Source organism: Aethina tumida, chromosome 1 (genome assembly GCF_024364675.1).
Source record: "Aethina tumida isolate Nest 87 chromosome 1, icAetTumi1.1, whole genome shotgun sequence".
NCBI classification, from domain to species: domain Eukaryota; kingdom Metazoa; phylum Arthropoda; class Insecta; order Coleoptera; family Nitidulidae; genus Aethina; species Aethina tumida.
In genome coordinates, this window is record NC_065435.1 from 57882742 (window position 1) to 57905471 (window position 22730).

The following is a 22730-nucleotide window of genomic DNA, read 5'->3' on the forward strand; positions in this document are numbered from 1 at the left end:
AAAAATTAACCAAAGAAATTTGTGCAATTTTTTTACGAATTTACCTAAACAATTTTTATCGAGAATTATGAATATTTTAAACAATTTTAAGTGTTGTTTTTCATTATTGTTTTTTTTTTGCCTATTTAAGTTATAAATTCAGTGTATTTATGAAGCTGATTTATTTTTATTTACATTTCTAGACTGTTTTTATTATTATTTTTATTTTTTATTCTGTACTTGCGTTTAAAGTGTTAAATAAAGTAATATATTCCATTGAACAGTGCAGTTTATTTAAGTCTCCTTATGTACAATTTTTGCATATTCCATATCGGATTTTTCCTCCAACCTCGCCAAAGCAAGACGAAATTTTAAAAATTCCTCACGGCTCGAATAATCTGGGTCCATTTTGATCTTCTCCAAATAATCCTTAACCAAATCCATTTCATTTTCCAAAGCATTTACCAATCGGGTCTTGGCAGCGTCTTCATCAACACCAACTTTTAAAATGTACCTTTTGTAATACATCGTTGGAAGAAGCAGTACCCCAGAAATCGATTTATGGAGGTAGTGTATGAGGTGAATTAAATTTTTGTAATTCCTAAAATAGATAAATATTTACGTACGTTTCGTATCACAAAAAGTTTAGAGTGTACTTACGTAGTATAAACAATTGCGGGATAATGATCTGAATTTTCTGAAGTAGGTGAATGAATGGCAATCATAGAATCATTAATTTGCGGGGAAATCTTTCTGGCCACAAAATATTTTCGACATTTATTTTTTACGGACAACTTAGTTAATGAACAATATATTTCAAATGTACTATCAATACTGCTGCTCCAGCCTGGAGGAAGTACGAAAGTTAAGCTAAATGTTTGCATGGTGAACAAACATAGAAAGTCCTCAAGTTTTTCACTAGGAACTGCTGAATTCTAAAAAATAACATGTTATGTGTGTATTAAACTCTTACAAATTTTTATTACCATTTTAGCTATAATCTCATGAGGATCTATTTCGATCGCAGGGATGTTTATTATTTTCTCTTGTTTATGTCCGTAAGCAATTATGCCATTTATGGCAGTCTGTATCTCCTGAGTGAATTCTGGCAACTCTAGGTATATTACGATGAATCCGGTATTAGATATTTTGTTAGATATTGTGAGTTCATCAGTAATTTTATGGCATGTTTCGGGGTCATGGTTTGTGAGAAATGAGAGGGAAGGTTGGATTTCTGTTTCGAGGATTTCAAATATTTTAACTTCGTAATCCAGAGGATCTGATAAATGCCATCTGAGTATAACCTGGATATTCTCCATGACACTGGAATAGGGTAACGAGAATGTAATACGATGATTTACTGAAATGAGTTACACATTTTGCACATTGTTATAAGGGATTATAAAGTTATTATGCAAAATAAAAAGCTTCATATATTGTACTGTACAGGGTGTCCCAAATTGGTTCATTTTGGATGGTACTTTATTATTTTACTTTTAAATTTTATTAAATAAAAAAAATAAAATATTTCATTTAAATTAACAGAGTTCAATTCAATTTATCTCTAAAAGCTGTTCAAAATTGTTACCATGTAAACTTGACTCCATCAAATCCAATTTTGGCCCATTAGTTCAAATGTATATCCCTCCTATAAAAAAGAGATCTACAGGTTTCAGATCTGGTGACTATTCAGGCTCAGATTTCAAACTCTAAAGAGGTATTTTTTTATTTTTATCTCCTGTTTGATTTATTTTGTGTACAATCTTATTATTTTTAAAACTAAAGGCAAATTCAATAATGGCTTCAATTTAAAATAAAAGTTTACACATTTTTGGTCAAAATTTTAAGCATTTTATGTTATGCAAAAAATACAAATAATAATAAAGTAACAAAGTTATTATATTGCTAAATGTCAGTTTTCGTAGGTATTTCAAAGAGTCAGAGGTATAAAAATGAAGTTTTTGATAATTAATGTTTTTAAAAAAATGTTTCAGACATCTTACACTGGCGCATTCGCCAAATTTGATATTTTTTATTTCTTATAAATAAACTATAAAATTACATAATTCAAATTTCTTTTCTTTCTTTTATTAAAAATTAGTCGAAGATTAACAGCAAATATTATCCATCTCCAGTAATTTAATTATGTCTCAGATATGATGAATATTTTTTGATATTGAAGAATAAACATTACAAGTAAAAAATTCTGTATGAACAGTTTAGGTAGTCTTAATTTGTACGTGCGTCGTGTCTTTGAGTAAATTAAACTGGTTTTTCATAATTTCACAATCTAACCAAATCTATGAATAAAAATGTTTATCAGTGTGCTAAGACTGCGTACATAAAGTTTCAGACTTAGCCCATCAATCGGTTAGACTGTAGTCGATTCACAACTAACCCCCACATATCTCCTCCCCACGACCGTGTAGATTGGCAGCGTGAGGCGGCCACCGGTCGATTTTAGCGCGCAATGTGACGCGTGTGCGCATTTCGGGTGGTTCGTTGCGCGAACGAAACGTCCGCATGCGGTGCAACCCCTGTAGAGGGACGACCGAGGGGGTTCATTCACAAACGACCTCGTTAGCCGTTGCACTAGGACGCCGATTGCATGTGGGGTGCTTGCGGGTCGTCTTTTCTTCGCCAGAACCAAAGCGGAATTGACGATAAGATGACCTCAAAAATCTTTTTTTTTTTTTTGTAATTATAATTTCATTCAAGTGGATTTTTTACTTGAACAAAATTATTTTAGAAAAAATAATTCAAAAGATATATATCAAAAAAAAAAACGTTTTTGGTGTTTGTTATATTGTATAAATAATTCCAATTCTAAATATAGGGTACATTGTTATTTTCATAATTAACATCAGCCACATGTCTCTTTTTAATCTGGTAGAGCTCATGCCCCTCGAGACGGGAGAATCCATTTAGTTCCGTACCCACATCCTTAAATAATACTTTATAATTATAACCAGAATTAGTTTGTAACCATAAGCTTCAATAAAAACATGATATATAAATAAATTATATTCAAGTAATTTTTTTTATAATATTAAATAAACTATAAGTATTATATGAAATAAAAAGTGAAGAGGATGGAAAGATATTCTAATCTGATTCTAGTTACAAAAATTACTTAATTGATTAAGCAATTAGAGAATGTTAATTACACTATGCTAAGGTTTATAAAAATCAAAATTTTACATTTCAAAACTTTTATTAACAATGTTAACAATTAACGCTTTTGACGTGATATCAAAAATTTATAAATAAAATGTTTAAAAATTATGTGTCAAAAGAAACAGAATAATCAATAAAAGTAAAAATAATAAAAAATAACGAAAGAACGACGTGAAAAAATTACAACAATATTTTAAACTGAAATTTTATTTTATACAAAAACTATTTCGAAAAATATGCTTTCTGCTAAATAAGCAATAAGCTTAATAATAGTATAAATTTTTAATATAATATATATCCTAATTATTTTTTAACTTTTTATATTTGATTTTTCTAGATTTTTTTTTAAATTTTTGGTTTTTAATAGGAAAATTGTTATTCTGTGAATTTGTCTTTAATAATAAAAAACTGAGAAACATTATAATCAAAAGAGCAATAAAGAAGTCAATTTGCATGATAATATTTCTAAAGATATCAAATAATTTCGATATTAGAATTAGAAATATTTCTGGTTGACATCCTTTTCTTTTTCGTTATACAATTCTTAAAATAAATTAAATTATATGTTTTTTTAAAAACATAGAAGGTACTACAATTAATTATTTGTGTTTTTAAGTTCTAACTTAATATTCATTAAATTCCCAAAAACTTCACATCACATAATTACATATTTTCAAATTATCAGTCGTTAAGATATTTTTATCAAATATCATAAATAGTAGCCTCAGATAGTCACCCATGAAAAATACTATTCTCTATACGTTTCTTAGACGATAATATTAAATATTTCGGAATATACCAAATACACTTTTGAAAAGCTTAACTTATTTGCGACATTTTAAAGTTTACCTTTATATTTGGTAACAAAAAAGTCTTAAATATTATTTTGAAAGTTTAAGAAGATAATTTATGAGATATAAGTATCTCATATTATGTAAAAAAGTGCCTATAAAATGTTTTTTCCGTATGTCCAAGAACAATTAAATCTGATAAATATCAGTTTTCCTTAATATTTAGGAAACCATAAGATATATTAAGGTATATTTTACAACAACTTTGTTCAGAATACTTTCAGACAATTTTTCTCAGTCTACTCTGAAAACACTTGTAACAGTCAAAGCGATATTCAAAAGTATGGAATAATCATATTTTTAATGTTAATGTTAATCTTGATTTATTGAAATTGGTTATACCATACTAAGATATCGAAATAGAACTGATGTTTAGAAGGTGTTCAATATTTTAGTAGGTATTGTATTACAATATTATTTGCAATTACATTTTTGGCGACATTTTTTAAGTTTAGAAGAATTGAATTTAGTTTTCCATAAACATGAATATCTTCAGTGTGTAAAGATGGACAAAAACAAATATTAATCAGTATCGTGAAAAAACCAATCGAAGAATTACTTGGAGATGTCGGAATGAACGTTAGATTTCACAAAATTTAAGAGTTAGTCAAGGTGCAGGTCAAAAATTTTGAGAATATTTCGCATACAGGCAATTGGCAATGCATTAATACATCAAACGGTTATCGGTACACAATCCAACAAAATCATCAAGTCTAATTAACCAAGAAATATCTCAAGATTTTGGTGCCCGTTTCTAATTAAACTGTGAGACGTTGGTTATGTAAAGAGGGACTTCGAACGCATAATTGTGAAAAAACTTTATATATGCAAACGAAATTGTAAAATCCGAAAATGGACCCCTCACATGTAAAATTTATAGTGATGAAAGCAAGTATAAATTGTTTAGATCAGATGGTAGGCAATATCTAGGGGGGCCAGTTGGAACGGGACACGATTTTAAGTACCAAAACAGTTGAACACGGTGATAAAAACATGATGGTGTGGGGATGTTTTTCGGCATCTGGTGCCAATACTATAAACTGAAGACAACATGGATTGTTTTCAAAAAGATAACAATTCGAAGCTCACATCCAGGCTAAATTAGTTTTTGGAACAGGTGATGAATGTTTTCTTAAATTCAATTAAAAATCCGACAAAAATATCCCCAACAAATAGTGGACCTTTGTGGCAAGTTATACAAGAGGAATGGATCAACATCGTGTCGCAATCTTGGCGACCCGATAAATAGGAGAGGTTTAAAGAAAATGATTATGCCGCCAAATATTATAAAAAAAACTATTTCCACATTTATTTCGTACACAATCTTTAACCTTTAAATATTAAATATATTTTTCGTATCAAATCGTAATTTAATCTTTGTGACAGATTTGTTAATGGGTGTATATATAGAATAAAATTCATCAAAAATTCATCATCAAAATGAAAATGCATGAATCGATTTTATTCATTTCTATGAAAATATATTCAATAATAAAATTAAATTCGACTTCTGATATTAATAGTCAGTATAAGACAATTTTACTAAAATATACTTTTAAAATGCCACACATAAACAAGTTAAAAGTTAGTTGAAGGGCCAGTACAACAGCAGGTGCACGCGCAGAGCAAGAGACATGGTTTAATTATAAATTAATTGCCGTCACCACATCTTTCGCAAAGCCGAAGGTCAATAGAGGGGGCGTTAATGTTTGCGTGGCTCGTTTACTCAAAATATATATATCAGTACATAATTTAAAATGCAAATCGAAAATAAAACGGCAACTCCTCGAGCCTTATTTACTTTGAATTTGGCCCTTTCGACACGGTGGCTCCTCCCATTCGTTTTCTAGAACGTTGCCGCCGCCACCACGTCGTTCCATCGTCAGCTGCGACTGCAGTGCGATTTCTACAACCGCCCCCGATACGACGGCTATGACACCGGCTTTTGTTTTCCGCCCGATATCATAACCTAGAAAAATATTTTTCCACGTATTTTCCCTAAGTAACATGTTAAAGATGTGACCTGTTAGATGATATTTAATTGGTAATGCAGAGATGGAAATTTAAGGTAGGAGCCGTTTTTTTTTGTGTATTGTGACCATTTTCGTTGTTTGTGGAAAACGTTCTTGAACAGATGTCATTGTGTTTTAATGAAGTTGGCTCTGCTTAAATAATTAATGAAAGACGAGCATTATCGTTCATTGATTGGCATGTTTAAATTGTGTTTAGCATGTCTTGAATGTCGGTGACAATATCTTCGGTGTTGTTTCGTTGGTTCAATAGATTTGTTTAACATACGAATTAGTAATTTTTTGAGTTTGGTAAATGATTTTCGTCGTATTCTATAACATAAATAAAAAACAATTTTTGAAAAATGAAATGAAAATTATATTTTTATTTAATTTTCAAAAAGAAAATTTAGATTAGATAGTTTATTTGATGCGTTTTAAGAAAATCATAGAAAATAATTATAAAATAAATTGAAGAAATAAACAATGGTTAATATTTTTGATATTTGAACATATGTGTATATATTTAAATATTTCAATTATTGTAATACAATTTTATCTATTATATTCTTGTGACAAATGTTCGTTTTATAATTATTAGTTATACACTATTCCTTTTCAATATTTATTTACTGTATGATAATTATCAGTAAAATATGATCTTTTAACTGGCAGTAAAATTTAATTTCATTCAACCGTAATTGAAACAACGATATTAAATTATAATTCACTCCAGTAATTATCAGATGTCGTGTGACATTTTTGTGACTTAATATCCCACACATTGTTTTTTTTTCATACATCCAATTTTATGGTAATGACACCGCACACTAAACTTTCATATTGTCTACATACTTCACTTGTTCGATTTAATAATAATATAAATTTCATAATAAATTATTTATGAATTACAATTATGTAAAACTGGAACAAATTACTTATACGATATAGGAAATTAAATTAAAATAGAGTTGAATAAAAATTTCATTTAAACGTAGTCGTCGGAAAAAAATGTATTATGGTATCCTTACGGTTTCTCAAAAACAAAAAGATGTGAGTATATTTCACAAAGTAACCTATTAGGTATTTAGTTTGTTTCGCTGTACAGTAAAATTAAAATGTTCTATTTAAATAGCAGCCTGTCAGATTATAATTGCTACAGCTTATAGGCGCAACATAACTACAATCAAAGATTAAACATATAATTTCTAAATGTATATATTTAATCTTTGCTGTAATTATAATTTTTTATTTATCCATAGTTTGTACGGAAGTAATCTTATTTTCGTGTTTTAATTGACAATATGTTCCGTGACACGTTATACCACACACAGTAAAATACATGCACGACTTTCTTCCTATATAATTTCCCGTTTTTAATAAACTTCCGCATATAGTGCGGGATACTTATAATATCGACAAATTTTTCCTTAAGACCTCAATGTACGAGTATCCACCTGCTATTGTGGATCCGACTATACAATAATTACATTTAATAAATAATTCTCTAATGTTTCTTGAAGTTTCGTAAATGAAATATTCTTTCTTCTTTATAGCTTAATACCAGTGCAAAGCTGCAACTTACGAATTAAGTGATAATCGATACTTTGAAGAGCCAAAAAAGTTCTATTGGTAAAATCTTAAAAGAAATTAATAATGACGCCTTTTAGACGTTATTGGCTTTACTTTTCTGGAACGGCAGCAAATTAATACGGATACTGTTGCAAAGTGTTTTAAGCATGAACATTTTTTTAAAATAACATATTTAAGGTCTCTTAGAAGGTGCCTTAGGTATGTTTAATAAACCAACCTTAATGGATTTCTCAAGTTCGCCATATTCGTTGCTTTTAAAAATTGAATACAATAAAAATAAAAATTTAAGTAAATAATAATAATAATCAGTGGGGTTAGAGAACTGTTAGAAGTCAACGATGTCGTACGGACGAAATAATTATTTTAAAACATTGAGACATTCATACTTAACTAACCCTAATGAAGATTAGCATCTGAACATTTTTGTCAGTCGAAATAAGGACTTAAATTTAAATGAACGGCGTCGACAGTTCTTTTATTCTAAAGGAACTTCTGTTTCTGACTTGAATAACTTTCGTCTTTCACCCCTCACCAACATGGTATTCGGTAAGAAAAGGGTTCGTAATAATGAAAATTGGAACAGCCAGCATTGGTCTTTTTCACTCGTCAAGTGCAACCATCGTAGACGAGTTTAGAACGAGTCTTTAACAACCAATTAACTGTTTATAATACAGCTGTTTTTAAGTTTTATTCCGTCGTTTGATTATTTTGTTCAAAAGTACGACATCATCTCCAATAACTTTTAATAAAATTACATATGCAACTGGATAATGTTAGTTCAGAGCGGAAGAATATATTCTCTTATATTTGATTGAAAATATCTAGATAACGGTGTATTTGTTTTTCGATTTATTATTTTGCTTAAAGCAACGTCCAGAATAAACAGCAATGATGTATCGTTGCGAAGATTATTAAATTACAACTCTAACGTTTCGATGAGATGAAAAATAACTGAGTTACAGTTACAGCTACATACGAGTTCAAAATTTATGTAATATTTAATGAGTTTCACCGATCTTCGTCATTTGAATAATTTCCAATAACAAACAACTTATTGGGATTAAAAAAAGATCTACCACATCAACATCGGATGAAATACAAAAATATTATGATTTAAAGAAAAAACTAGTTTTTAAATTAACAGCTAAATATGAACATTTTTCATTTATTTAAACTGTAGAAATCTGCGAATAAAACATTATATTATTATAAAGAACATATAAACATAGTGTCTGTTCACAACAGAGATAATAATACAATGACGCAACACACAAACAAAATTAAAAAACAATAAAACAAAATAGTCAGTTGTTTTTATGCACAATAATTACACTAAAGTATAAAAATTAAAACAAATTTTTAAATAAAAATGTTTAAGTTTTTATATATTCATTAAATACGGAACAAAAATAAAAAACATATTTTGTTGTGTATTATACAAGCAGAATAACTTTCATTTAAATGTATGTTAGGATTATTTTATTAACTGTTTAGAAGTAATTTCTCACCTTTTAAATATCACAAGATAAAGATCCACGTCACATCATTTGTCGTTCAATACTGATAAAACTCCCACATTGCGTGTCAATGAAAATTAAAAACGATAGTTTGCTTGTTTCTGTTAAAACGTGTAAAATATTAGGTACCGGAAAAGTAATATTTTATTATACTTTTGTATAAAACTCTTTTTAATTAATTAATTTTTTCCTACATTACATGTGTATTCAAGTGCCAAAATTTGTGCAAATTTGCAAACAACTTAAGTAACAGAAACGGAAGGTTTGATTTAAAATATTTTTAAAAAAGGTGCTGTAATTGATAAATTCGCAGGATTTTAGTTTTATTGGTTTAAATGTGGCAATTAATGCACTGAAGACAAACAACTTCAAAGAAACTGTATCTACGAAGAAAATGGACAATGGCATCAAACAAAATAGGGAGAAAAATAGACAGGTGGTTTTAACTGTGATGAATCAACCATTTGAAAGAGACTACACACAATGAATTTCATCAAAAAGACAAATGGATTTTACATATATTAAGTGAGGATAACAAAATTAGACGTTTGACAGTTGCCAATTCTCTATTTGCACGCAACGCAAATGAGCTTTTTATTGATCGTATTGTTACATGCGACAAAAATGGGCTGCTTACAACACATCTAGGCAGTCAGGCCAACGGATAGAAGCTTGTAAATCTGAAGTAACAGTACTTCAAACATTCTTAACCGAAGAATTTATAAAGGTGTTCCTGAACATGTGGGCAACCTCCCATATTCAGAGATTGTTTATTTTCAAATAATTTTTGAAGTACTACGTAGAATTCAATAATTTTTTAATATGATCTCCTTAAAATGGACCGTTTAAAATACATTCGGCTTATTTAATTTGCTAGCGACGGACTAGTTCAAGGCACAACAATAATAATTTTGAAAAGCATAAACAAAAGTTTATGTACAATATGATTTTTATTTAATTATTTTGTATGTCACTTCAACAACATTGCTTCTACACTTATCCACTACCTATCTTTAAGAATTGATGATTCTTGGTTTGATACCCCAGAATGTCCCAACATTAGTCCTTATTTCTTCACAATGAAAATTAATCATATCCAATAAATTTTCTCGATTATATATTGGATTGGCATAGACTAAAGTTTTTAAATAACCCTACAAAAAAATCTAATGGATTTAGGTCAAGTGATCAAGGATTTCCAGAGGAGTCCATTATGGACCTATATCTTCGTAAAGAAGACAGTAGGAAAAAAAATTATAAGGACACCCTGTATACTAACTACGTATCAAGAAAGGAATTCTTTTTCTTCAAGGCAACGCAAGACCATGTGTAGTGACTCAATGGGAGCTTCCAAATGTTAAATATTAAGTTCTGTCTCATCCACCATAGTAAAAATATTTCTGTGACTATTATTCACTTGTTGTCCAGAAATATTTTATTTTAAAGAAAGTTATGTTGTTAAGTTAATAGAATTACATTTGTTTCAGGTGTTTAAAAACTGATTTCCTATTTTACCCCTCTTCATTTCAGATGTAAAATATTTCCTATCCAACTACAGAACCCGAATAGCATGAGACTAAGAAAACGAAGAAGGGCACAGGTCAGCGGATGGAAAGCGATCAGAAGATGCGTGATTTTCTTCACTGCCGTGTGCGTAATACCGGTGCTGCTGGTCCTGATGGTCGCAACAGATCACTACATGCGTCCCGTGCAACATTCTACGTTTCTAAGACACCAGGTCAGTAAATTGCGACGCACCTAATTAAGAACAGTTAACGACGTAAGAAAGAACTCGTGAGACGGACAATGAATTTTAATCGCAGTTTTCACGAACAAGCGCGGAAATAAATAATACATTTCCATTGCACCTGAATTATTCAACGGCCATGGAATAAATCACGTTTCGCACTCGATGGAAATGATTTTACGGGAGCAGTTTTGGCTTCTCGGGATCAATACTACAAATGACCCGATATTTTTTTATATATCGGTTTGATAGTACTAAACACTGATCGTAAACCTATACGGAGATAGCGGTTCGGATTATGGATTCTAGTTTAAGGGCGGCCAAAATACGGTTGACTTCCATACGAAATGTTTCGAGTAGCACTAGTGTTTTATGAGCTTTTAGCCGTTCGAAGGGGATAATGGTTAACTGGTCAAGGATTATCTTATATAAGCTCATTCTGGGCCTCAAGATAATTATTTAAGAAATGTTCACTGAGTAGAGGAAATTCATTAAATGCTGGAAAACAATATATTGGACCAGACATAGCTTTTATTAGTTTTATGAAATAAACATTCGATATCAAAATTAAAATATATTTCTTTTTTCTTATTTTATTCCAAAACTTGAAAACTTTAAGTTTTATCTGATATAAAACAAACAAAAGTCAAACAAATCAATTTCCACGAATCCGTATTAGGAGTAAAACTGGATTTTGTATGGGTATTTTATAAAATCAATGCTACTCTTTGGAAAAACAAATGGGTGCTTGTACAAAGTGCGTGTCGTCATAATTTACGAGGTTTTGGCGAGGGTTCGATATTCGAATTTACTGAACACGAAGGGAGAAATATATTTAGACATTCAATGAAGAAAATAAAATTGGGTAAAAAGGTAATAATAGAAACAATTGATTTGTTTACCAACTGTTCAAACAAAGCATGACAAGGCAATGACATGTTCAATTATTTTTAAATTGTTTTATATATGTGGGTAAATTCGAATTCTATTTTTATCTTTTATACAATATATTATAATATAAAACGTTCATTTCTCATCTTTATCCTCGCAGTCGGTTATTTTTATCTGAGACAAACATAGAGACGAGCAATTCTTTCGGTAGCAGAATATTTCAATTATATGTGTTTATTATTAATAACACTACACTCTAATATTTATTATATTTATAATAATATATATTTATACAATATGATACAATATTGGAATAATGTAATTTTTGGTTAGATTTAATAAAAATAAATCCCAAAATCATAATTATAATAGTACTAAAATTTAAGACAATTAACTATTGAAAAATATAAATTTTATTTCTTTTTTAGTAATTAAAAAACATAACACAATACGATTATATACTAAAAAAGTTATAATATAGGTAGGCGACATATAAAAATATAATTTTTCATTTACCATAATTATTGAAACTTTAAAAAATATTAAAATATCTTAAAAGTTTGAGTTGTACTAAGCAAATTTTCAATTTATGGTCTTTCATGGCTCTGTAAATTTAAATTGATTACTTACTAACAGTTTTTTGGTATTATTATTGGTCTATTGGTATTATTATAATATTTAATTATTGGTCGAAGTGAAACTGTAAGACAAATTATAATTCAGAGTTACCAATACCGAGAGAAACAAGAAGAGTTTATGGTTAAATAAGTTAACTACTTCCCGTATTATTAAAAAATGTATAGAAATCGTGGTAGCTACGAAAAATTTTAGCTGAGATCGAAAAATATGAAAGAAAATCGATAACTGGATAATTCGGATGTCAAAAAATAATCCAATCTTATCCTCAACTCAAATTAAATCCAACTTGGAGGAAATGGGACTTGCTGAAATTAGTTTGTGTATTGTGAGAAGATGGAGTTCGTTTGACCCCAGATCTACAACAAAAACCCTGGTTTCTATTAAAAAATGTGAAAATTCTATTTTGATTTGCTTGGGATTACATTCATTGGGCCACAGAACAGTTTGGATGAGCAGTTTTTAGTTAAAATCCTTTTCAAAATTAGAGTTTCTATATTTATGTCCAGGTCACTTCAGAAACATTTTATAAAATAGGAATATAGTAATTTGTATAATAGATATAAATATAAGTAACAATACTAAATTAATATTATTTTAAGAGTTCATAAAGTTATGACCACTATTGCAGATTATATAATTTAAGTAAAATAAACAATTTTAAGATTTTTTAAGAAAACTAACTAATAGTACTGAATTTATAGACACATAAGTGTTTAAGAAAAATATAAACTTCATACATGTTTTAAAATACATATCTTTGTAATTAAACAACAATATTACACAAATATTTTTATCAAAATGTTATATTAAACTTATTATTTACTTAAAAAGGTTGAGAAACGTTCCCATGAAAGCATAACCTTTGTAGGCTGAAAAAGAACAATGGAGCCGAGGCTGATTTATGTTATTTTGGGTTTGTTATTCCCTAGTTGAACAAAATTTTACCAACGTCAACTTAAATACATTTTCGTTTACCCTAAATTATTAAATTAAGTCAAAAAGGCTAAACTGGGGTTTATACAAAAATTAATTATATATTCCACTACTATTGTCAAAATATTTTTTGAATTACATAAATTTATTCATAATTAATACATATATTTTAATTTATTCAGAATATGAGTAAATTAACAACGGCAACTACTAAAAACATTCATAATTAATTTCCAATTGAGTTTTGGAGAATTCTGAATAAAATCAATTAATCCAATGACATGTAAATCCAAAACGTATATTTATACCATACAACACAGAAAATTATTACAACCAGAATCCTCCTGATTCAGCATCATACATTTGTAGATTGATATGAACACCATCCAGAACTGGATATCATGGAGTATTATTAATCAATACGGCCAATTGCTACTTGTGTGCTTAATTTGTCATGTTTAATTGGAGTTTAATGTAATTAAGTCCGTATACATGAAATGATTGTATTATATTCCAGTTGGACCTCAACGACAGACTTTTGAGTGATTCTTTGTCATATTCGCATAACATGACAATGGTGGGACAACGACTAGAAAGAAGGAGGAAACACATGAAAAAATATTGTAAACTATTGGGGCTGGACCGCCCTGGCAACGACACACTTCACAGGCCTAATCCCTGGGAGTTCCTGGTAGACAATAAACATCACTTGGTGTGGTGCAACGTTTTTAAAGCGGCCAGCACCTCATGGATGTACAACTTCAATATATTGGCGGGGTAAATGTCCATTTGTTATTTGCGCTGCATCTAATTTAACCAATATTTTACAGTTACAAACCGAAATTTTTAAAGAAGAGCAAATTAGTGCCGATGACTTTGGCACGCCAAAAATATCCCAGACCGTCTCTGCAAGGTCTACGCGAAGCGTTCAACAACTCAGTGTCCTTTCTAATAGCCCGGCATCCCTTGGAGAGGCTTCTGTCGGCCTACAGGGACAAATTGCAGTTCGCGTTGCCGCATACGCATCACAAGAAATTGGGGAATGAGATCGTGGCGAAATACAGAAACAAGCTAAGGAACAAGGTTAGACCAGAAAATAGTTTTAGGCACAGATATTAATACGCTCAAATAACTTAATTGTATTATACTAAAATACTATAATAAGTATAATACTTAGGCTAATTGACCTAGACAATGAAACAAGTATTATTATTAGATTTTGTTAAAGCTAAAAATTTACTACATATGTTAAAAATAAGCTAACTAATAGTAAAATTCTAAAAGAAGCCATTTAAGATAGTTCCTTTTCAGGAGGATCGTGGAAAACCGCAGCAACGCTGGCCATCATTCCCCGAGTTCGTCGAGTACCTTGTCGACTCGGTGAAAAATGGGGAACGACTAGATATGCATTGGACACCAATAACCGAATTTTGCACTCCGTGCATGTTCAACTTTCAAATAATCGCTCATACGGAAACGCTGCAGGAAGACCAGACTTATTTAATTAAGAAATCAAAACTGGAACATCTTATTGAGCCGCAATGGAAGAACGCTGGAAGGGGCACCACTTCGGTGCAGATTAGTAAATATTACTCGCAGCTCACCAGATCTCAAATACTACAGTTATATCATATTTATAGGTACGTAATCAAATATAATTTATAATTTATTGAACGGGAACAACTCTAAATTTTCTGAAACTTTCTACTCCATTAAATATGGAAGGAGATTCATTAAATTAGTAGCAACATAAAGAGAAACTAATGTAAGCTAGCAAATTCGCCACAAGTTTAAACTAAAAATTTATTTTTAGGTATGACTTTGAGTTGTTCAACTATTCGCTGAATGGCTATTTAGAATTAGGGCAGCAGGACAAAGACCCATCCACTCTGTTGGCAGCAATCACTCTCAAGGATTTCCACCGCAATCCCATGCCCCAAGTCTACTGAGCTGGTTTCTATTTTAATAGTCCTTAAGAAAGTACCGTCGCAATAATAGAATAATTGAGAATACTAGACGCTACAAAGCGCCATCTCAATTAGGGCGTCTGATGGATTCGATTTAGAATTAAAAACTTGTGATATTATAGTGTTTAAAAAATGATAATCTGAGATGTATTTTTTACATTTTACATCTGTACATGAGACAATGTTGGATACATTTTCATATCAAGTAATATCAAATAACCAATCAAAGTTTGCAAAGCAATTTTAATACAAATTTTAATAGTTACAATTCAATAAAGTATCCAAGATTGTCTTAAGTAACATAATTCAGAAAAAAAAACTGTTACAAGTAGTTTTTTTTAATTACAATGACACCTTCCTATCATTAAATTGTGTGAATTTTCTGATTGTAAGGTAAAGCGCTAATAGTCAAATTTTAAATGTTGAAGTTAGATTACTGTAGTTAAACACTTATTAAACTAGCAACACAAAATATTTGACATGAAGAATTACATTGAATTTTAATAAAAAAATAAATACCCATGCGCATTTTACTTACTTAAAATTCAAAAGAAAGAAACTTACCTATCTCCGTTACAATTCACTTTCAGGGCGATTATATATTTATTATTCCAAATTTTCTTCCATCCCATAGAAATCACGTTATCCGGATTTTCGACAAGGCTCTGTTGTTTTCGTTCTGCAAGTATTGCTTTTCTTTGGTCCAAATTCTTCTGCAATCTCTTATTAACCAACTGCAGCTCATTTAACTTGGTTTTCAAGAATTCCTTGATCTTATCGTCCTCAAAGTCCAAATCAATGTCCATATCCATTATGCTAATAATTAAATTAGTCAAATATAAATAAATTATTTTGTATTACCTTATACATTTGTGACTGGATAATTTGTTTAGTTTTTACTGGTCTCCAGTATATACAATTGTGGCCATAATTATAACAACAAAAATATATTAAAAATATGAACTATGAGCTGTACTATTTGAACCTGATGCTAGTACATATAATGATTTTTCTGTAATTACTGTGTCCACTATGCGACTGGTCAATCTACTTTTATTTTTTGATATTTTTTTTATTTTTAAATAGATTTACTAGCGGTCTTGGGCTTATTATAATTATTTATTCGTTGGTCGAAGTGAAACTATGAAAAATTATAATTCAACATTATCAAGTCTAAAGAAACATGGAGAAACAATTAACTGATTTCCCATATTATTAAGAAAATTCTATCAAAAACCTACCAAATTTTATCGTTAACTGAAATTAAAACCACTTTACAGAAAATGGGATTTACTGCAATTAGTACAAGGATTGTAGTTGATGGGAATTCCTTTGAACCAAGACCCAGATGAAAAACCCTGATTTTACTAAAAGTCCAATTTTGACTTGCTTAGGAATTTGTGACGAGTCTAAATTTAATTTATAAAAAATGGTTCTGCTTATGCTAAACATGTTACAGGGACAAAATTACACAAAAAGTTTGTGAAACATGGTGGCAGTTTAATTATACTGTGGGGATGATTCAGTTCATCTGGAGTAGGCTCCCATAGACAGATTTATATGCAGAAATATATTAAACAACAATTTGGTTCCGTTGAAGAGGTGATGCTCTTAATAAATGTGTTTTAGTATGAAAACGATCCCAAACACAAATCCAAAATTGTGACGAATTAATAAAAAAAACAAAGCATCGAGGTTTTGTTGTCTCCATCTTCAGAGATCAACCATATAGAAAACATAGGGGATCACCTTTATAACCAAATTCGACATAAAAATTTAATAAATAGGAATATAGAGTTGGCGTAATTTGGAAATTGATCTAGTAAATGCCACAAAGATGGACCAAAATTAAAAAAACAAAAAGAATTATATGTAGTAATATTAAATTAAAAAACAGAGATTTAATTATTAAAAATCCTTTTTAAAATTAAAGTTATTATATTTATGACCAGCTCAATCCAGAAACAAATATATAACAATTTGTATGTTTTTTACAGTATTTTAAAAATTTATATATATATATATAAATTTTTAAAATACTGTAAAAAACATATATATATATATATATATATATATATATATATATATATATATATATATATATATATATATATATATATATAAATTTTTAAAATACTGTAAAAAACAACAATAATAAATTAATATTATTTTTACAATTAACATTAAATTATAAAAATTAATATTTAACATTTTAAAAAATTGCTACAATAATGACGAATATATATAGTAGGAATTCTGTTATTTGACACAAGCACTTACTTTTAATTGCTAAATTATCAAATTGCTTTATGTTAATTTTAAGTACTACCACAATATATGAAATTCAGCATCCAAAGCAATAGTGATATTTTCTAGTATTTTCAGCTGACGCAGTTGGATAAAAACAGACAAGTCATTAAAATAATAAGAAAAATAAGACAAATAAATAATATAATTAATATATAGGTACATACATACATTCAAAAACACAAAACCAGTTGAAACAATTTTATATAAGCACATGTTTATAAGGTGTTTATGTATACATGTATACATCTGTATACATCTTTATACGTTGTACGTTTTCTTTTTTGTTACCCTATTTTAGATTCAGATGATAAAATAGTTTAAAATTTGATTGATTGTTAGATGTGAAATATTTCTGAAATATACAAATGACAAATGTAAACTTGTTACAATTACGAAGTACAAAATGCCTTAAATTTATAAAATAAGTAAATAATGAAATATCGTATAATTATTAACGAAAAAGAATATTAAAATTATATTAATTTCATATAAACCATCGACACTCGTTCAAACTGTAACCCAACAAAGTGCGCTGTACAATGCGCAGCTATAGCCTATAGGTGCATTGTTGCCAAACCTCGCAGTATTTGATACAAGCTTTTAAAGCTCTGTAATTATATAAAATATCAATTACACATCAATTGAATTACATAAAATTATCGATTATCAAAGACAAAGACTATTTCGAACATTAAAACATATTTTTAATATTCATTCAACTTAGATACATAAATGATACGGCATCACTGCTGAAAATCAGCTGATATAGAATTGGCGGCAACAGACTTGCATACTGAGTTTGGTTATAAATGAATTATTTAATATACAACTATGAAGCTGCGACTTTGCATAAACTTACCTAACTATATACGATTAAGAACACTTTGAACTTGTGACAGAATATAAAAAACACTTTAAGAGCGTGAAATAATGTCAGGGTTTGCGGTTGACTTCGACAAGGTCACAGAAGAGGGCGTGAATAATTTGAATGGTCCCATAGTGTTTGAAACAGGACGCGTGTGTCGCTTGTGTGTTAATAACTCGTACGATTCGATTACTTTATTTTTTAATATTTGTTGTAGTCTCTATAATACCCACATAAAATTAGTTTAAAAAACACCTATCAACTGTATAAATTTAAACCAAGTAGGGAAATTAAACAATTAAATGAGAACATAATGATTTGTAACAAAACAAAGATTTATCAATCGTTTTCATTCAAAGAATTATCAGTTTTTTAAGGATTTTGAAGGTGAGGAATATTAGATTAGATGTTGTTCCTCCGTTTCATTTGAAAATATTGTTATCAAAATTCAATAAAGAACCCTAGTTTTGAAAATTTCATTGATAAAATACTTATTTTTTAATAAAGAAATATGCACAAATCAACTTTTTTTGATTGAATACGGTAGTCCCTATTGGCCCTCAATCGCAAATGCCTTCATTTGGTTGGCTTGACTGATTGACTACACTACTAAGTGAGAAATTCGTGCAATATTGTGTTTATCAGATTTCAGCATTCCAATTGCTCTACCCCTCTCAATTGGAGTTAATTTACCCTGTCCACATATACAATGAAATACAATTGAAATGGATCCATTTTAATTAATAAACATTAATACTCTTAACTTTTGAACTTGAGTTTCTTACGCATCGGAAAAATTTCTATAATGTATAATTTCAAAATAAAATAATATTCTTTATTCAACAAATCCATTAAAATTAATTAAATAATAAAATTGAAAAACATTTTTTACAAACAAATTTGTTAAAATTAATTAAAATAAAATTAAAAATCAATTTTTACCAGTGTTGTACCACACAATTCATTCTGTGAGAAACAATATAGATTCCTGGAACTGAAAGGAAGGAACTCTTTTTCAGAATTAAATAGTAAAAAATTGGAGAATGGTAAGAACAATACTAGAAATGAAAAAATATCTGCACTATCTAAAATAATTTCTACTTAAATTAAATCTTAAATGTGAAATATGGCTTGTCACACTTTTGAAAAATATATATTTGTTAATAATTTATAGACAACTTATAGATAAAATTCATCTAAGTTTTGGTGTTTTATTCGAGGTTACTTGTTTTTCCACAAGTTTTCGATTGTATTTAAATCCGTACTTTAGGTTGGTCAATCAAGAATCTCATTATTTTTATCTTTTAACCAAACTTTATATATCTTGATACATACTTCTTATCATTATCATTTATAAATATCCACGTTATTGATAAATTATCGTTGGCAAATGATTCTATTACATTTCTCATGATATCTCTATATACAAAATGATTCATTTATTCATTTTTTATAATGGCCAAGGAAAGGAACCTCAAACCAAAACTTTTCCTTAACACTTCAAAGTACCCTTCTCCAAAATTCTAGAGGATAATTAATACATCTTTGTGCAAATATTCTTTTCTGATATCAATGATTTCTTTACTGAAATTTATCGTTGCAAGTTTTTTTCATTCAGTCGACGTCTGATTCTATTAGACACACTGATATTGTGTGACCCAATTAATTCATTTTTTATTTACCTAGGGAACAAGAAAGAATGTCATTTTCCAACTTGCCTGTCAATAAAAGGAGTGGTTTTTTGTTAGAAGATTCATATTTGTTAATAAGCATTGTAAAACCGTATTTCGGAAGTTTTTATCAGCAATAATTAGACCTGATGTTAATGAATATTTTTCTCTTATTTGGAGAGCAATATGTTTTTCTTCTCACTGAGAATGAATTTATTTAATAAAATAATATAAATCTTGCTAAGAATAACTTCTAACTATTAAGAGTATAATCAAAAATATACATACACAAAAGGTAAAAATATATTTAAAGGCGATGTTTCTTTGGTCAACAAAATCAGACTAATATGTGCGTTTACAATAATATATCCGACGTTTATAAGATATGTAACAAAAAAGCAAATATATATATATATATATATATATATATATATATATAAATATATTGAAATATATTCTATACTTTGTTCAGTTTGCAATTCAGATAGTGGCATTAATTGTTTTTAAAGTTAAATTCCACAATCCACTTTCAGTTATCAAAATCTTTCTTGAAATTATTTAACTACTTTACCAGTTCAATATCAACTCTATCAATATTTTAAATAGATATTGTATACGTGAGACACCCCGTGTCCAGTATTATACCATGACAATGATAAAAATTGCACAGTTTAAAAGTATTTGAAAATTGTTTTTTCTCTAATGGTTTTCTATAACACTAGTGAATAATTAAAGAATATGTTGTAAAATATTAAGGTTGCCATTAGATTTTTTATAACTTTCGTCGATAAAAACAGTTTCGCAATCAAGACAAGTCAAACACCACTTACCTATGAACTGAAATTCTAATGCGTCAGTATCAAAACATATTAAGCTTATTTAAAAGTATATGACATTTTATAGTCATGCTTCAGAAACAATTCGAGTCTGTCACACCAACAATGAAGAGAATTACTTTCACAGGTAAACTATTTTACTAAAAATAAAATCCATCCAAATTTTCAATAATCATTATTTTTAGATTCGTTCTCGTTTCAAAACTTTCAAAACATATTTCGACTGCAAAATGTTTTTGGTTTCATACCAGTTAAATGCTACGGTGAATTCCGCGTAAAGTACCACGTGATAATATTGGGTGCATTATTTTGTTTGATATTCAACGCCTTTGTAGTTCTCAAATTGGTCTATGCTACCCAATCTAACTTCATAATAAATCAGACAATCAATATACTTCAACTGACCTCTGTGGTTGTAAATTTTTTTGCAAACTTTATTGGCACATGGGTAAACTTAAGAAATTATCATATTTTGCACGAGAATGTGGAGTTTTTTACATTGGGCATTTCTTGGCCTACATCTCGATGTAACAAAATAATGAACAAAACGTACAATTTGTTGATAATTTTCTTTGTATTTTTGGTAATAGTCATTTACAGTACTTACTACTCAGCCAATAAATTATCGGCCAATGTTTTCTCCTCCGCTTATGTTTTCAACTGTCTCGTACTTTCTCAGCTATACTTCTATTCGCAAATCATAGAAAATTGCTTCAAAATACTGAGCGTAAATCTTTTGGATAAATATAAGCAAAACACCAGTAAAACGGCCCTAACTGAAGACAGCTTTTTAAAATTTATTGAAAGAAAGTATATACTTTTAAAACGTATTTGTATAAACTTCGAAGATATTTTCAAACTACAAAATTTATGTATTACAATCGTAGGATTTGTAGTTATTACGATTCAGTTGTACTACTTATTTTCAATAATTGTGAAAACTTGGGATATCATCAATGCCGTATCAGTTGTTGCTCTGTTAGCTTTTAAGATTGGATTCTTATTTTATTGTCATAATAAGATAATCAAGCAGGTTAGTTACGTAGGTTATACAAAAATTTTGTTAATTTGATTAATTTAATTATTTTCTTATTGCTGTAAATACTTATTTGAGTGTTGTTGTATTTTCTATTTATTATTATATAATTTGGATGTTTAAATTTATTTTTTATAAACAATTTAAATCAAATTATAACCTCATGTTCCATAGTTAGAGATATTGAAAAATATATGTAAAAATCGCGTTTCCATTGTCTTTTTGTTTTTTATCGTTTAGAATTGTTTATAAAAAATATTTAGTAAAAATATACACGACCTAACAAATTTAACATAATTCGGCAATTTTTATTTCTGGCCAAGTTTATCCATACATAAAATGTCATTCATTGTATATCCTTCATGGGCATCGATGGCTGCTTGACACCTCCTCTGCATGTCTATGAGGTTTTCCAATTCTTTTAGAGAAATATATTAGTCCATGCATTTGGATTGATAGTTCACATATCCCAGGCATGCTCAATGGTACTTAAGCAGACGTCAGACGTATATCTGATCGGTCACCGTGTAATGTAATAATTCTGTACGTTCATTATAAGAAATTTATTCCGATGCAATAATGGAATCCCTTTGAAATGAGTAAAATTCTTGAAATAAGACTGCGCTAATTCTCCATGCATTCCTACTTATTTTTTTAATCCATCCACTAGATTAGAAAATTATAGGGTTTTGAAAGTGGCAATGAAAAGG

General features: G+C 29.0%; 2 protein-coding genes across 4 annotated transcripts; one reads left to right on the top strand and one right to left on the bottom strand.

Annotated features, from left to right (window-relative positions):
- Positions 1 to 250: 250 nt before the first annotated feature.
- On the bottom strand, positions 251 to 21056 carry LOC109609372 (uncharacterized). Of its 3 annotated transcripts, none has more exons than XM_049961395.1 (5): positions 20979 to 21056; positions 15868 to 16119; positions 966 to 1302; positions 640 to 914; positions 251 to 580 (listed from the first exon to the last, which is right to left on the bottom strand). In XM_049961395.1, the coding sequence occupies exons 2-5, from the start codon at positions 16113 to 16115 to the stop codon at positions 274 to 276; spliced, it is 1167 nt and encodes a 388-aa protein (XP_049817352.1). In that variant the 5' UTR covers positions 16116 to 16119; positions 20979 to 21056; the 3' UTR covers positions 251 to 273. The 3 variants fall into 3 exon arrangements, with proteins under 3 accessions (XP_049817352.1, XP_019881592.2, XP_049817351.1); XM_020026033.2 differs by lacking the exon at positions 20979 to 21056 and adding an exon at positions 18473 to 18564; XM_049961394.1 differs by lacking the exon at positions 20979 to 21056 and adding an exon at positions 17902 to 17946.
- LOC109609373 (carbohydrate sulfotransferase 11) lies at positions 5921 to 15823 on the top strand. The gene is made up of 6 exons (XM_020026034.2): positions 5921 to 6075; positions 10657 to 10864; positions 13854 to 14113; positions 14167 to 14419; positions 14648 to 14976; positions 15150 to 15823. Exons 2-6 carry the CDS (start codon positions 10697 to 10699, stop codon positions 15283 to 15285), a joined length of 1146 nt encoding a protein of 381 aa, XP_019881593.2. The 5' UTR covers positions 5921 to 6075; positions 10657 to 10696; the 3' UTR covers positions 15286 to 15823.
- Positions 21057 to 22730: the final 1674 nt, after the last annotated feature.